General features: G+C 38.7%; 2 protein-coding genes across 3 annotated transcripts; one reads left to right on the forward strand and one right to left on the reverse strand.

Moving 5' to 3' along the window:
- The first annotated feature begins 1,268 nt into the window (after positions 1-1,268).
- Positions 1,269-6,550, forward strand: LOC121525442 (proteinase-activated receptor 3). 2 transcript variants are annotated; one of them, XM_041811442.1, is made up of 4 exons: positions 1,269-1,616; positions 1,763-1,863; positions 2,542-2,648; positions 5,325-6,550. In XM_041811442.1, the coding sequence occupies exon 4, from the start codon at positions 5,380-5,382 to the stop codon at positions 6,268-6,270; it is 891 nt and encodes a 296-aa protein (XP_041667376.1). In that variant the 5' UTR covers positions 1,269-1,616; positions 1,763-1,863; positions 2,542-2,648; positions 5,325-5,379; the 3' UTR covers positions 6,271-6,550. The 2 variants fall into 2 exon arrangements, with proteins under 2 accessions (XP_041667376.1, XP_041667378.1); XM_041811444.1 differs by having other exon boundaries at positions 1,269-1,575.
- A 1,561-nt stretch (positions 6,551-8,111) lies between these two features.
- On the reverse strand, positions 8,112-15,614 carry LOC121525608 (zinc finger protein 723). The gene is made up of 2 exons (XM_041811670.1): positions 15,324-15,614; positions 8,112-12,705 (listed from the first exon to the last, which is right to left on the reverse strand). The coding sequence occupies exons 1-2, from the start codon at positions 15,520-15,522 to the stop codon at positions 11,138-11,140; spliced, it is 1,767 nt and encodes a 588-aa protein (XP_041667604.1). The 5' UTR covers positions 15,523-15,614; the 3' UTR covers positions 8,112-11,137.
- Between the last annotated feature and the right edge of the window lie 1,161 nt (positions 15,615-16,775).

The following is a 16,775-nucleotide window of genomic DNA, read 5'->3' on the forward strand; positions in this document are numbered from 1 at the left end:
TTCTAGGGGCGTTTTATTTCTTTAAGCTAATCATATATGATGTATTATTATATGATTGTTCTGCAACAAATCAGTTATCACAGAATTAATGTTGTGACATTATCATTACCAGCCATATAACACTAAACCATATTAAATCGTGGTACTACAGTATCGTATGATACCCAGTCGTATGGTATTGATGCATATTATATATCTAATCATATGGTATTGTCTGGAATTGAACCAAGCAGTACTTTATTGAAATTATCGTATTGTATAAAAAAAATTGTTTCATATCATACTGTATTTTCATATATTGTTTCTAATCTTATGAGTTGCCCTGCAATTCCCACCCCTATTTCTGATCAGATAAGTCTAACGCAACCCAACACACACCTCTCAGTGGTTTTAACTTTTCTGCCTTCTCATGTCAATGTGAATGATGATGCATGCATTTTCAGACAGAATTTACTTTTAGATTCCACTTTATTTCAAAGAAAAATCTCCAGTTTTCGTTAAGAATCAGCGAGTTTGAAAGGTACTCCCTGTAGCTTAGTTCTGTTAGGATCTCTTGTCATAAATTAAGGAAATGTCCCTTGATAGTGAGGATGATCTGATGTAATTCATGAGACACGTTTGCACTTCCTCCCTCAGATCTGATGAGCTCTGCTCTGCTTTTAATGAGGAGACTGAGTGGAAACTAGTCCAGAGTAGTTCTGGTGAATCATGGTTGGGTACATTGAGTCCTGGATATAGTACATGTTTATTTAACCCATTTGTGCCCAAATCTTTCTCTATTTTTTTATTCATTGCTGCTCTGCCCTTGATTTAATGTAGCAGGCATTCAACGCCATGTGATAGGAGACTTTTTTCTTTTTCCAATACTGTTTCCCAAGGTGTCTACTTGCATGTCATTGATAGAAAAAGCATGCATAACATTTGAAAATGTATTTATAGAAGGGACATGACAAACATGACCTTTGGAAACTGTTACTGGTGGGCTTAAATGGTTAGATGACTGTGGGTGCATTTTCAAGAATGTATTACTGTTGTAGCTTTATAAATCTAAATCTAGTTGTGCTGCATAATAGTCATCAGCCTTCTTATCATTTGTTTGAAACATGTTTTCTACTTTGCATGGTTCTAGCTCCCCTTTAATCAACCATTTCACCACGTACAGGTGTTCAACTGATTATCAATGCAAATATCTGATCAGCCAATCACAAGGCAGCAACCAACACATTTGAGCATGAATACATGGTCAACATGAACTGGTTGTGCTCAAACTGAGCATCAGAATGGAAAAGAAAGTTTATTTAAGAGACTTTGAGTGTGTCATGGTTGTGGATGGTCATGCTGTGCATGTCAGATTCTGACCCGACAGCTCAAATGTTGCAGCAGATATAGAAACTCATCAGACCAGGCAGTGTTTTTTCAGTCTTTGATTGCCCAGTTTTGGTGACCTGGTAAGAACTGCAACCTCAGTTTCCTGTTCTGTGCAGACAGGAGTGGCATCTGTTGTGGTCTTCTGCTGCTGCAGCCCATCTGCCTCAAGATTGGATATTCCATATCTGATGGTGATCAGATATTTGTGTAAGTAAGGAGCTGAGCAGGTATACCTAATGAAGAGGTCGGTAAGTGCATATCAATCCTCAGATACCGTGTTAGTGTCAAAAATTCTGTGACAATAAATCACTTCAAGTAGCTCCAGTGATCCTTGAAAGTGTCCCACTGTGTGGATAGTTTCAGCTTTGCTGCTGCTGTGTGTGTTTCTACTTAGATGCAGAATTTAGCAAACCTGTGAGAACCTCCCGCCTTATCGGAGGGAGAGACAACTCCTGTGAACATGACACCAACACAAACGAGTCCACAGACACACAGGTAAACAAAGCTGGGTCGAGTTTCAGTGGAGACAAGCTGTCCAAACGCACAGAAAACACTCTACCATTGCAAGAAAGTAATGCAACTCAGGGCAGACCAATGAAAACAGCAGAGAATGGGATAATAAATGTTATTTTGTTTATTATTTGTATAATATTTACTGTAAAAGCATAGCATGTTAATGCAGGGTCATGAGGTGATCTGCAATCTGGGTGCAGTAAATCCACCTGACGGACATCACAAGTCCAAACATGTCACCCTAATGTAACATATTACACTTTGTTACACTGAATTGAATCAGAAGTGATTTTCTGGACTGTTGCATCAGTTGTTTACTGACAATTTTCCGTCAGGCACCGTTGGTTTGTTGCATCATTGCCAATCAGTGTGAATGGATGATGACGCCACACAAACCTCTTAATTTTTTTCATTACATCCTAAATCACCATCATACATTAAATGATATACTTATATTTGATTATTATCCTTATCTTATTATCATTAATTTGTTAAATTAAAAAGTCTGATGTATGCAGAAGGGCCAAATAAGACATTATGGCCTCCAGAGGGAGATCACACCGTCGTCTGAAAGCTGTGATTGGGTGATCAGACCTGGAGCAGGATCCCTGAAGTGTTGGATCATCTTCCAAAATATGTTTTCCATTTATACATTTTAAGGTGGGGGTTCAGTTTTTGTTCACACTGGGACAGGTGTGCACAGGAGCCACAAGGATCAGCTGAAGAGAGGGGACACCAGGAAGGTGCTGCACACTCCTTCTGAGCAGGTGAGTTGCATTTTATTGTTTTTCCAGCCCTTTAAATTAAAAGTCACATTCATTTATTTCCTTTTGGAGACATTTTCAGACTTTTTATTGCGTTATTTTAAGTAGCAATATCCTTTAGAAGGTAAATTCATTAGATTGCACGGCCTGCAGCAGAGGAGTCTCTTTACAGTAAGGTTGCACATTTACATGTCACCCTTAGATACAGAGATAGTGATGTGTGCTGCCTGTTGACTCTGTAGGGACACTTATAAACAATTCTGCCCTTTCATAAAGAAGCGTTTAACATGCAGACATGTTAGTGGGTGGTCAGCAGCGGTGTGCTTTACATGAGAGAGAATAAAAAGGAAATGGGTTGAAGAGTGTGTCTAAAAGTGATGCAGAGAAAATAACTTCAGTCGTTCCGCTTGTTAAAGGTAAGGAGCTTCATTTAGTTTGTTTGATACTGCTTCGTCCTTTCTACAAATGTTATAACATTTAAGAATTCTGCTTAAGTTAAACATAAACTGAAGGTTAGAAATGTTGGTCACTGGATTAATTTAAATTACGCCAGTGAGGGCTAATTATTTCCATAAAACACTTTTCTTTTACATTGAAACTTGATTTTGAATACAGTATATTATCTTTAAGACAGGCAAAGCATTTTTCTTTTTTTAATGTCTTCTATTCATTAAAAACCATTTTTAGACTTGGTCAGTAGATGAAGTTGGAAACTGTGAAGGAAATAAAAGGGGGATTACACACGGGGACATGGAAAGTCCGCTTAGCTGTTAACAGCCTCTGCTCATAGGTGCACTTGTAAAACCACTAAGCCACTGACACCACTACTCAATATAACGGTATATTAATATTTTTGGTTCATACATCATTATGTTATGTTATAGGTATACTATAGGTAGAGTATATTTTGTGGAAATAAAAGAGTAACATAATGTTGCTAAATAATGCAAATAATGATGAAGGCTTACCTTTGATATAACATCACATTATCAAACTTTTTAATCCAGTACATTATAAGCTCACATTTTTCTTTATTAATTTTGCAAGCCCAAGATTTATTTTTCTATATTTCCAACAGTGTTTAACATGATTTATTCCAGAATATATTTAGGGGACGAATGTTCTTGTCAGATAAATAATAAGACTGAGTTCAGAGTGAGAATTCACTTCTGCTTTTACAGTTCCATTGTATTTATTCATTTTTACAAGTTCTGCAAAATTTTGTGTTTTTAACAAAGAACCCTCATTAATTATATTTATGAAAATGTTCAATAAGTGGTGCTTTATGCAGTATATTTAACAGAATTTTAAGTTGGGTGATAAGAATGTATTTATATGCTTGTGTGAGCTACAGTTAAAATTGTATTGTTTGAAAAAAAGCATTTTTCACTACAGCTGTGTTGTCGACTTTTGTTTAAAAACAGCTGAGTTTAACAGTGATAAAAACAGTAACTACAGCCACGTTATGTTAAAATTTACAGTGTAAATAATATCCATGCAAATTGGGCATTTGTGAGGAACCTTGTTGAAGCTTGTTGTTTTGGTGCCCCACTTATATGAAGCTTTCTCCTTGCTGATTTGTCCTGAAGACACGTCTTTTTGTCATATCTGGGAATGCGCCACTGTACCAAACAGAACCCTCGTTCAACTTTGTATCATTGCCTTTTGGTACTCGATTCAGTGTCATTCCTGAGGTAATGCTGGAGCACATTGTCCATAATTAGATGAAAGTGTAACCTTTGGAAGCAATAACTAAATTTTGGGGGCTTACTATGTTGTGAGTAGTTTGGACTTCCAGCCAAGGCTTCCTGTCCAAGGGGCGCTAATGGCCTAAGGGTTAGGGCATACGAAATGTACAGGCTATAAGCGGATGGACCTGGCTTAAGTGTGAACTGTGGCTCCTTTCCTGCATTTCAAATCCCACTCTCTCCCTAGTTTCCTATGCTACCCACTGACCTATCAAAAAAGGTAAAACCAAGACTTCCTGTCCATGAATTTCATAGATTACAGTTCAAGTAACGTGAAAGCAAGGCCACAGTTGGTGATGAGAGTCAACCAAGTTGCAGCCTCCAGCATTTAAAAAAGAGAAATGAAGCTGATGTGAAGTGCACTGCAGTTCCTAGAGTGTCCACTTGAGGCTGGCTGTGAAATCTAAGGGATCCCCATTAGGTCTCATTTTAAATTCTACCAAACAGAAACATGTTTATAGTCTGGTTGAAAACATGAATTTGGTATTTGGGGCTTATTCCTGTACAAGGAGTGAATCTTTATAACTCATCAGTTTTGATGATAATATTATTATGTATGTAGATCTGCATAATTGGGGGCATGGCTAGGATGACTGATAGGTGGGCATGATAGCAGTTTTCTTAAACGCCTGCCTTAACTCCACCTCTTGGCATGTTACAAAATCATCTGAAAGGCTGAGGTAGCACTTCAAAAATGAAGACTGGCATTATTTGGCTTGATAACATTTCTTCAGAAACCAGAGGATGACATCACTGAAACTATGTCCATGTTATACAGTCTAGTTCTGTCACTTGTTTGCCTAACCAATACTCAGATGATACACTTAAGCATGATACTATCATGACAACATTTCATACCAAAATCAAGTGCTTCTGCATTCTGTACATAAAAGCTGAGCCTGTTATATATTTTTCTGATTTTTTTCCCCAGGTCTTTGTCTCATTGGCTGGTGTATCCTGAAAAGTTCCAACCCAATCTGGCCATCATGGAGGTTTTATACATCAACTCCTCCCTGCTCTTCGTCTCTCACAGGCCGTTTAACTACACCGGCAGAGAGAAGACTGTGTATGAGCAATGCAAAGACATGCCTGCTGTGCTCATTTGGTATCTTGGCCTGCAGTTCATCAACATGTTCCTGGGTATCCCAGCCAACCTCATGGTCCTCTGGCTCATCCACAAGAACAAAGGCGACTCCTCCACCTCAGACATCTTCATCCTCCACCTGGCGGTCCTGGACATCCTCTTCTGTCTCATCCCTCCCCTTGAGCTAGCAAACATAGTCTTCCTCACCACCAGTAGCACCTGGTACGTCCTGCGCTTCTTCTACGGCATTAAAGACTCTTCACCGCTCTTCCTGTCCTGCATCTGCCTGGATCGCTACATGGCTGTGGTTCATCCAATCACTTTCACTGAGCTCAAGGACCGCAAACACAGAGCCATCCTGGCCTTGGTGGTCTGGTTGATCACTCTGGCCTACGCTGCGGCTAAATGCGTGGGCAACATAGTTAATTTCGAGAAGGTCTTCACAGGGATGATCCTGGCATCGTTCGCCTTCATGGTGTTCTGTAACATTGCGATCCTTTGGGTGCTCCGCCAATCGGGGCCAGGCAGAGATGAGATGCACCCAGTGAAGAAGAGAGCTTTCAAGATGGTGCTCATCATCCTCGCTATTATTGTGTTCAACTACTTCCCGCCTGTGGCTCTTTTCCCCTTCCAGGACTACTTTTCTCCTGATGTATTTCGGTGCTACATTCATTACATTGCATTTGGTTTGATGGACTTCAGCAGCACCATCCAGCCAATGCTCTACCTGTCTAAAGAGAAGCTGCCATGGGGTGTCAACTGCTGTCAGAGCAAGCCCACCCCAATCCAATAGAGACACATGAGACCTTTGTTTTTATGTCTATCAAATGGTTCCATATGAATGCATTTTTGTTTTTAACATAGCAGAACATATAAAGCTATCCCTTAATCCAATGTCGAAAGCTATTTTTTAATGAGGTGGTTGTCTGATTCTCAGTTGGGTGTCCTACAAACATGGGTTGCAAAAGTACTGTAGACTGTTTAAAACATAGATGTAGCCTCAGTGACACCAACCATTGGTTTCTGGAGAGGTGTTTTGAAGTAAAATGACAATAGATGCCATATTGGGAATACTATTTCAACTAAACTATAGATAATTCTAAGAACAGGTAAAGAGGTGGAACCGAGGATTTTGTCAAGAGGCTGCACAACACCCAGCTGTTGGTCAACTAACCAACGGCCCCAAATATGCTTGTGTATCACTCTTGGGTTTTTAATATAATAAAAACAGATTAAAAAATCCCTCCCAATACATATCGTACAAATAAAGGAGTAGGCCTTGTAGAGCCAATATCAGGCCAACCCACCTGAGCCCCTGCACTCTATGTGAGCACAGACTATCCTGTCCTATTAATTGTATTTATGGGCCTGACATTGAAGCCAGCATATTTTAACTAGCAGGCTTTAAAATTAAGGTTTTAAACTACATTTCTGGTTTGTTTCGAAGACTAAAATCTGTTCAATTGAGATCTTAACAAAAAAGAGGCTTGTAGCGCCACATTATGTAATAACGCTGCATTATGTAATAACCCTAACCACAGGACTTAGTGTGGGCTCCAAGGTATGCCCTACCCAACTACCTTGCCCTTAGTGACTTATGCCTGAACCTAACCCCCCTTCAGGGCTCTAGACTAAACACCTAACCTTAACCCTAGGACTTGAGGTGGGCTCCAGGGTATACCCTACTACCTTGCCCTAATCCTAACTGCTTAGTGGCTTACAAAATGCGCTGTTATTATCTAAATTATTATCTAAATTGTCTGTAGGTGTGAATGTTAGTGTGCCTGATTGTCTGTCTCTATATGTCAGTCCTGCGATTGACTGGCGACCAGCCCAATGACAGCTGGGATAGGCTCCAGCACACCCGCGACTCCTAACGGGATAAGCGGTATAGAAAATGGATGGATGGAAGATCAATGATTATGTAAAACAGGCAAAAAATTCTAGTGGTAACACGTGTCTCAGGCCTGAGGATAGGGATCCTTCCCAGACCCTTGCGGGCCATACTGGTTTGGTCTTGGGCAAAGACTACATATTATACAGATTAGTAGAAGCTGAATTATTATTATGACTCATATAAAACAACCCCTAAATCTGGTCCCCTAATTATTTACTTGCTTTTTAGCAACTTTTTGAATTTTACCCCAAACATGTTCATTTGTTTTCTAGATTTAATATGCCAAATATATAGGATGTATTTCAACTAAGACCAGTAATTTATGTTGTATCTATTGCAAGGTTCATCAAGGAAAGTTGTAATATGCCTATATAGTAAAGCACATGTAGCACCTCATTCTTACTAAGACAGACCTAAAGAATGTTATCTTCAAATTTTAAAAAAAGTATTATAAAGGATAAGTCATACAAATGGATTCCATTTGGTTTCATAACAGGACATGGCACTTGATCTTAACTGGTGGAAAATTAAACATCTGAATACACCATTTTACACATAATGCACTTAATTAGGATTCTTATCATTTGGAGTCACTGCACTATACATAATAATAATATCTAAAAAGGCACTTAAAGACTGTCTCTGTATATTGAATTTTAGTGAATACATATAGACTTTCTCACGCACAAAATAAAATCTGTGAATTGTAAATAAAGTGTACAAACTTTGATCTGGTTATTATTTTTCTTTAATTTAGACACAAATCACACAGAGAACTAGTTTTAATAAATTCCTGGTAGCAAACACTCATAGTTTTGAATGATTACATGTGTTACAACAAGAAGCCACAACAAAAATCAGCCCAGCTATCATTCACATGACAATTTATTCCTATGTGTTCATGTTAGGAGTCTAAAACATCCTTAAATAATCCACATTCACAGATCAGCTTACTATTGATTATGAATTAACTATTGAAAGCCGGTCGATCATTACTGAATATTTTCAGTAGCATTATTTCCATTAACATATGGCATTAATACATTCTTATCAGTTTAATGAAGGTTGTCTGTATAGTTCAAGCTATATACAGCAATATATTATCTTCTGCTTTGAATCACTGATTTCGAACATTTCTAAACCTGTAGTTACTACAAGTATATAAATCTGAAGCATCTTATTAGTTCTTATATTGACCTATATGGGAAATTTTGAAAAGCTCTCCAAAAGAATGTGGACACTGAGGGACTTGCTGAGCATCAACTCAACCTTTCACAATGACAATATTTATTTTCATTTAGTTTTTTGTGATGGTCCCATTCTCTGCCTTTAGCTCTTTACAGTGTTGTGAGAGAGCAGACTAATACAGGAATACTTAGAGCTTAGAAATCAACACATTTTTTAAAAAAATGTATCTTACAGTTTAGATAAATATTTGTGTGTACTTAAAACAGCTAAGATTAGACAACAGTGTATTCCACTGTACCACAAACAACACATACACTTTGATAGTCTAAGGTCATTGAACTTTGAAGCTCAGTTTAGCTGCTTGTAGCAGCAGTCAGAGAACATTATTCTAGCTAAAGGTCCATTTGGTAGCTCTTTTTCTGGAGCTTTCAACCATGGCACACAAACAATTCAAAGCATCATGACATAAAGTCCAGCTTGGTTAAATGATCAAGGCATCATTTTACTGTGGTCATTTAGAGTGTTAGATCAGAGGGCTCTGATTATACCAAAAGCCACTTGTACAACAATGAACTTGTTTCTTACCACCAAAACAATTGGTTCTACTGCAATATTAGGTATTTTTGTTTCTTATGAAAACTGCTGTTTAAGAACAACAAAAAAAACTGGTTTTAAGAAACATAATGTTATGTTCAGGTTCTGGGTTTTTAGCTGTGTTTAAATTTCAGTTCTGATTTTGGGTTCAAAGATGTGGTGTGAACTTTCTGGACTGACTGTGCAGACTAGTAAATTATTTTAGACCTATATTTGACTCAGAGTACGACTCAACAAATAGAACCATCATGTACAGCATCTCTGTGATCCTAGAGTTGGGTTTCTGCTGATTATTGAGTTTTACTGCTTAACATTAAAATAACAATAACACATGGTGCTTCACAGGCTCCTGTCTTTCTCCATTCAGGCAGCATGATGTGATTAAGGAACAGCCTGCCATTGGCTGACAGACCCTCATGAACAGTAAACAATACGTAAAAAAATAGCATTCAAGATAGCAGTAATAAATGACAGTAATTGGATTAAAATGGATAAAAAGATGTTCAGTATGAAGTTTACTGGTGTGGATTTTACCATTAAAGTCCAAAAAAGTCACAGGAGTTCCAGGCTCGCTGAAAATGCTGCCAACGGGATTCAAAGGCATCAAAAGCGTCAATGGGATGGGACAACGTCTAGCTTCAAGAGGAATAACAAGTAGGGGGCAAAGATTTAGAGTTCAAGTTATTCAAACTGTGTCACTTCTTGTCCTGTACAGCTGCGCCTGTAAGGACTATATTTTAATGATCACATTTAGAGAAAAATGTCACGCAACCACCAGTCTTTGCTGCCGCAGTGACTCATTTAGTTCTTCTTTGGTGCTCTAAACACGGTAACTCGTGCATGCAGTGATTTCCCGTTTATAGTGCTAACATTTAGCATGGTTATACTAAGCAAAATATATAGTTAAACCAAACGGCGTTGCATTGGTGCATAAACTCATGTACTCGCTGATAACAATACCTGCATTTTAAGCAGTATCGGACATATTTCCGATACTGGTACTGGAATCGGAACAGCTCTACTTATTAAGACTGAATGATTACTGGCTTGTTGTGCTTATTTTGTCGTGAGTGGTAAACTGAGCCCATCTTTACAACACCACCTGTGCACTGCCCCACCTATCAAAACAGCTCTCACCTCAATTTAAGTGAGGAGCACAGAGAGCCACGCGATGCACTCTGGTAAGTTTGAAAAGTGAGAGAGCTTAAGATTGAAAGGCAGCTGCTGATTTACAAAAAAAGGCAAAATGACCTCAGTTATAAGGAGTCACTCTGGTTTTAAGGAGTCAACCATGCAGCAATACTAGGCTGTAGCTGCCCCTTGAGGCAACAGGAAACATTTATTTTATCATGATTGATAACTGTGATCTTAATACGAAGTAAGTATAATTGTGATTTAATATTTTAGCCACAGCTTAGTGGTCCCATCTAACAGCACATAGGGGTTATTCAGTATTCTGATATAGAGAATGGAGACAAACTTGCATACAGGTCATGTCAAATTAAACTGGATAATTTCCAACCAACATAAAAAGAGACATAGATGTAACATCCAAGGAGGACTGGAGACGGGCTGCGCTAGCACTGCTAGCCAATCTGACATTGTTAACCCACTGACATTGCAATCCTGTGTTCAGTTGTGTCTGATTTATTGTGCTCAATCCCAAATGCATTTCTGTGTGTTTTCATAGCTTTAAACCAGTAACCTTGTCTGAATTCAAAGTTGCATGTAATACCTTAGAAATTGATAGCTAGGGACATCCCCTATAGTGTTATTACACCAATACTGGAAGTATATTTTGTTTTTGTTTCTACTCAAAGGCTAGTAAAATTGTGTGCAGAATATTTTTCTCACCATGAGTTTAAAGGCTCTGGAAGAAAAGCGAGCAAGTGGACCTTGATTTTAGTTAACTTTGTGTTATCAAATACAGCAGTTATTTTCTGTTTTATTTTCTCCGTTGTTGACAGTCAAACAGGTTCATTTATGCCTCACTGGTGCTTGCCTCACTTGAACTCTTCTGCTCCTGGGCTGCATGTATCTTCATGTGTTTTCTCAGCGATGACTGGTCTGTGTAGTTCTTCCCACACTCGCTGCAGACAAACACCTTCTCTTTGGTGTGGACCAGCTCATGTCTCTTCAGGTGCCCTGACCTGCTGAAGCTCTTATTGCAGTACGAGCAGCTGTACTCCTTCTCCCCTGTGTGAGTCCTTTGGTGCAGTTTAAGGCTGCTGGCCACTGTGAACTTCTTGCCACATTCATCGCAGCTATACGGTCTCTCTCCTGTGTGCATCCTCATGTGTATGGTGAGGTGTCCTGTCTGGCTGAAGGTCTTCTTGCACAGCTTGCAGCTGTAGGGCCGCTCCCCTGTGTGAATCCTGTAGTGTGTTTTCAGGTCACCCAAGCCGTTGAATCTCTTCCCACACTGAGTGCAGCAATACGGCTTCTCACCTGTGTGGATCCTCTCATGTATTCTGAGATTTCCTGCATTACTAAAGGTTTTTCCGCACTCCTGGCAGCTGTACGGCCTCTCCCCCGTGTGAGTCCGCAGGTGGACCTTGAGCTGGTTGTGCTCGTTAAAGCACTTCCCACAATGCGTACAGCTGTACGGCTTCTCTCCGGTGTGGATCCGTTTGTGTATCCTGAGCTGACTGGGGTGGGGGTATGTTTTACTGCACAAGTTGCAGCTGTAAGGTCTCTCTCCTGTATGTGTTCTCTTGTGAGATTTCAGGAGATCGGCTCGGCCGAAGCGCTTACCGCAGTAGCAGCAAGTATGTGCTTTCTCGCCAGTGTGAGTTCTGAGGTGGACGTTGAGCGAATTTGGGCGACTAAATGTTTTGGGACAAGAAGGACAGCGCAAAATGTTCTGACGAACTTCCACAATTTCACCTGCAGAACCAGCAGGTGCATTATTTTCCTCACCGGTCACTACTTCGCCATTTCCACTTCTGTCTTCATGTATTTTCAATTCAGGGACATATTCTAATCCACCCCTCATCTCTTGATTAGAGAAATCTTCATCATACTCCAACACCCCATTATTTTCCTCTTCTTCAGTCTTAATGTGCTGTCCATCCAGCATGCAACTACCAGAAACAACGTCGACTTTAACCTCACTGTCACTGCTTTTGAAGTCCTGCTCAAGGCCTGTAGATGGCATCAGAGGTTCATATGCATCCTGACCATCACAACTCACCTCTGTGCTCTCATTCTTAACATGCTTCACTGACAGATTGAGAAGAACTGGAGGCTGGGAAAGGTCAATAGCCTCACTTTCTTCAAGGCAAGGCTCTGTTTTTACAGTTACCATATCATGGGTGGAGACATGCGCTTCTGCAATGGTCAAAAAGTGTCCTCCTGGAGTATTATCAGTCCGTGGTGAGAAGCAGGTTGAGGAGCTGCTATCCTTCACCCTGTCCCTCTGCTTCCTCCTGAAGCTCTTCTTGTCACTGTTGTATATGGACACCTTGAACAAGCTTCCGTTGGAGTTGATAGGTAAATCATTCCATTCTGAGGTTGGAAAGTGGGCAGATGCATCTTGTTCATTAGCATCTGCAAAAATAAAAAGGTAAATAAAATGAACTAAATGGTAAAGACAGTTATTAAAAGCCATATATAGTATGTTTACTCACACATTGGTGTTATGCAACTCCCCACTGACATCAGTTTTTGTTTCAACAATACATATTTAATAATTTTTTCATAGGAAAATAAACAAAAATATCATCTGATAAAGAGAAAGACAATACACTCACTGGAATAATAAATACATAAAAACAATCAAAATTACACTGACTAAAAACATGGTATCAACCCTGTGTTTTCATTGATGAAAAATCAGTTGGTACACTATCAGTCCTTCAAAGACTCATAATATGTCATTTTCTAAGGGACAATCCGTGAACTAAAAAAGCCCTTATGGCACAAAACAATAAAACAAAATTAAATCAAATCATAAACTAGAAAACAAATTAATTGTATGGATGCAATTCCTCTTGGAGATTCAATTCATTTAAGTTTTCAATATCCACTTCTTCAGTTAATTGTCATAGGGCCAGTAACTTTTAAAAAAATCATTATAGTTGGCTCATGTAACACAATTTCCGCACTAGAAACATAGAAAAATTGATTCCAGACAAGTAAATCTGATTTTTGATTGTGATGCAAGTTTGCCATCGTCAACTCAAATGATTCATAGAGCTTACCCAGTCTCTATTTCAGGATCTATACAGTCGTATCAATTTACAGAAGATATCCTTTAGCAGATTTCACAAAGCAAAGAGGCCTGCCTCCTCCCTATGTCACAGAGCTGCTGTCAAATGTTTACAGTCAGCTGTGTGCTGGGATGTTTCAACTCAGTATCTTTTTCTTTTAACCAATGTTTTGCTTTTCGTAAGTCCAAATAGTTAAACAAGGTTTGAATTCTGACATCTGATTGTAGTAATTGTGCATAAAATATTTAATTCTCACAAGTCATACAATGAGGGAATTGCAGAAAATGTACTTAAAACATTTTACTTCATTGTTGAATAGTCTTTAACTTGAACACTACAAGCCCTAATTATTTTATCATACCTCATTACATTGAATTGATCATTAAAACAAAGTGGCTGGTAAAAGAAGTGATTGGCTGGTAGGTTCTGAATCCACCAGCCAAAGTGGCAGGTAAGCAAAAAAGCGTATTCCCAACCCTGGCCCAGAGACAGCTTTGGAGACCTTTGGTAAACAGGACCTCTCCCCTGAAAGCACAGTTAGTTTGAATAAGGTGCTGATTTCATTTAGCCTTGCCTTATATGTAAGTGGGTCAAATATCTATATCGAAAGTGGCGGAGTGTTCACTGTGTTTGTAAAACTGCCCAACTCACAAGAGGTTTCAGATCAGTGACCCTGTTTATGTTCAATTTTAATGTATTTTTACAATAAAGAAAATGGTTCTTAAACTCTATAAATCTTTAAAAAAATGTTTTTACTGCTGCCTCACTTCTTTACTTCTTTAACTAGAGATGCACCAATTGTAAAAATCACAGCTGATGTTGAAAAAAGCAATTAAGCTAAGCCGTTTTCTCCAGTGCTTCTTTTGGTGCAGCACTCCTACAATGACAGTTTTCTCTCAGGTTTGACCATGAACACAGATCAGATGTTTGCCCACCAGCCCACATATTTTCTAACCAGTAATAAATCCTTTCTCTGAATCAGTAGTCAGGTGTAGAAAATGCTGGTGTTAAATTGTCAGGACACAACAAACATCTGCTGCTGAAATCAGTTCATGCCCACATTGTTTGTCCATGGCTAATGTTTGTCAAAAAGGCCAATATCAGCTGATGCAGATGTTAAACCAATGTACTTTATTAATTATAATATCAAACTGCATTTAACTTGTTAAATTAAGTGATCTTATGTTTTTGAATTTTTGTTACTTAATGTCCTCTTTTACCTCAAATATTTTACTTTTATTCTTGTTTATGCTGATATTTGCCTCATGTCAAATTTCTTCTTTTGGCTATTACACTTCTTATTTTGCTTAATGTCATCTCTTTTAATTGCTCTTAATAGTCCTAATGTTGTGTTATGACTATAAAGCACATTTTATTGCTCTTTGGACAAAAGGCGCTTTAAAAATAAACTTACCTCACCTTGCGTTGACTATATTTATAACTTATAGTAGTATTACAGTAGTAGTAGTACAATACCGGGAGTTTCAGTTGAATTAGTGACCATGTTAACAGGCGACCGCATGCATCTGTGGTTGTCATAGTAACAATAGATATTGCCATTATGTGCCCCAGTAAGTATCTATTAAGGTTTCTGTTTAATTAATATCATACATGCGTAGTTTAACATCATGACGGAAAACTAAATATGAAGCGTCTGCGAGCACTCTTTGAGGCCTAGCTCGGTAGTTAACACGGTCACCAATTAAACCGTTACACCGATAATACCAACGACGAGCAATTTCGGTCTGTATAACCGGCTTTTTGAAATGTAAGTAAAGTGAGATGATTAAAACACTTTTATACTGTTGGTGCAATATAACTTGATGACAAACTGCGACTGTGTAAACACAAACATCGGCAAATTTGCTGACAATGCAGGCAATAATTGCATACAAGGTCGGTGACTGCTAGAAGCTACAGCTACAACACAGATATCTATCCTTACAACCCTCTTACCGCTAGCAGCAGACTCCGTGCTCCTCTGTGCGTACAGCAGCTGCTTCAGGCTATCGTTTTCAGACTCGATCCTCCGTATTATGCCCTGAAACTCGGACAGAGTCTGGTCCACCGAATCAAGGATGTCACTCACTGTGGCCTTAAATATCTCATTCAGGGAGGACTCCAGAAACGTTTTCAGATCATTTGACTTTGCCATGGTTGACCGAGCGGTAGCGTCTGTTTACGACTACCGAAATGTGTACACGGCCGAAAGTATTTTGGAAAAAAAAGTGGGTGTGTACTGCTCTGCTGCCGTGTGCGGAACAAACAAAGCAGAGACTGTCGCAGGAGAGTGACGCGCCAGGAGAGGCTGGTTTTGTTTCACCGACTGCGCACAGGTCTTTCGCGCCCCTAGCGGTGTGGAGTAAAATAACCGTAACAGCCGGCGGGGCCAAAGTATCCTTTACCACAGGGTTTACCAAAAGAAACAGGGTTCTAAAACATTATTAACTCCGTAGTCAATATAAAATATGTAAAAATACCAAATTTACATTTAGTACTTACCTCAAACTCGACATTTACACTGACAGCCAGGTGAGAAGAGGCAAACCGGTATGCATGAGTGCAGCCAACAGCGCACGTTTTCTGCTTGTCATTTGCCTACTCAAGTGACATTTTCTTTTCCATCGACATATCTTTGACCACCAGCGTATTCTTTGTGTATTTACTTAATGTATCCGCTCTTATGATTTTGTAATTTTCTATATGCTTGCTAACATTTTCCATTGTCTTTCAACGTCTTTTCTCCTACAGCAAACAGACTTAAGTCAATTTAACCGCGCTTTTCTTTGTAACGGTTTCCTCTTGGTGGTCTATGAGGGATGGTAGCTCATTGCTGTTCATTGTAAGACAGTGAAAAATCTTTCCTTTATGACACAGTTGTGTCATGAATAACACGAAGAGCTACAAAACAATAGCAGCAAATACTAGCTTAACACCTGCAACAATATATAGCCAACAATCACTTCAGCAGGTAATGCTAATATTTTAATTTCAACCAATGTATTGAAGCTAACGATGCTAACTACAGGGACTGCTTTTTTATGTTATTGACCATAGTTATGTCAACAATTAATGCTAGTGTTTATATATTTTAAATTATTAAAATGTATTAAAATGTTAAAATTATATTGGCTATAAATTAAAATAGGCGGACCCCTTCCGGCTAATATTCAGTTAAAAATTGATATAGCTGCAAAAAGCTGCTAATAATTACTAATAATGTGAACTAGCGTAAAATGATGCTGCTCTTGCTAAATCTAGTTTTCATTAATGGGAAGGATATTTTATGACTGATTCAAATTCAGAGGTGGAAACTAACTAATGACATTTTATACATTTGCTTACTGTAATTGAGTAAACTGTAATTGGTAACTGTAATTAATTTTTGTAAACTGTTGGAATAAATTT

The sequence above is a fragment of the Cheilinus undulatus genome, linkage group 17, assembly GCF_018320785.1.
Source record: "Cheilinus undulatus linkage group 17, ASM1832078v1, whole genome shotgun sequence".
Taxonomy (NCBI): Eukaryota; Metazoa; Chordata; class Actinopteri; order Labriformes; family Labridae; genus Cheilinus; species Cheilinus undulatus.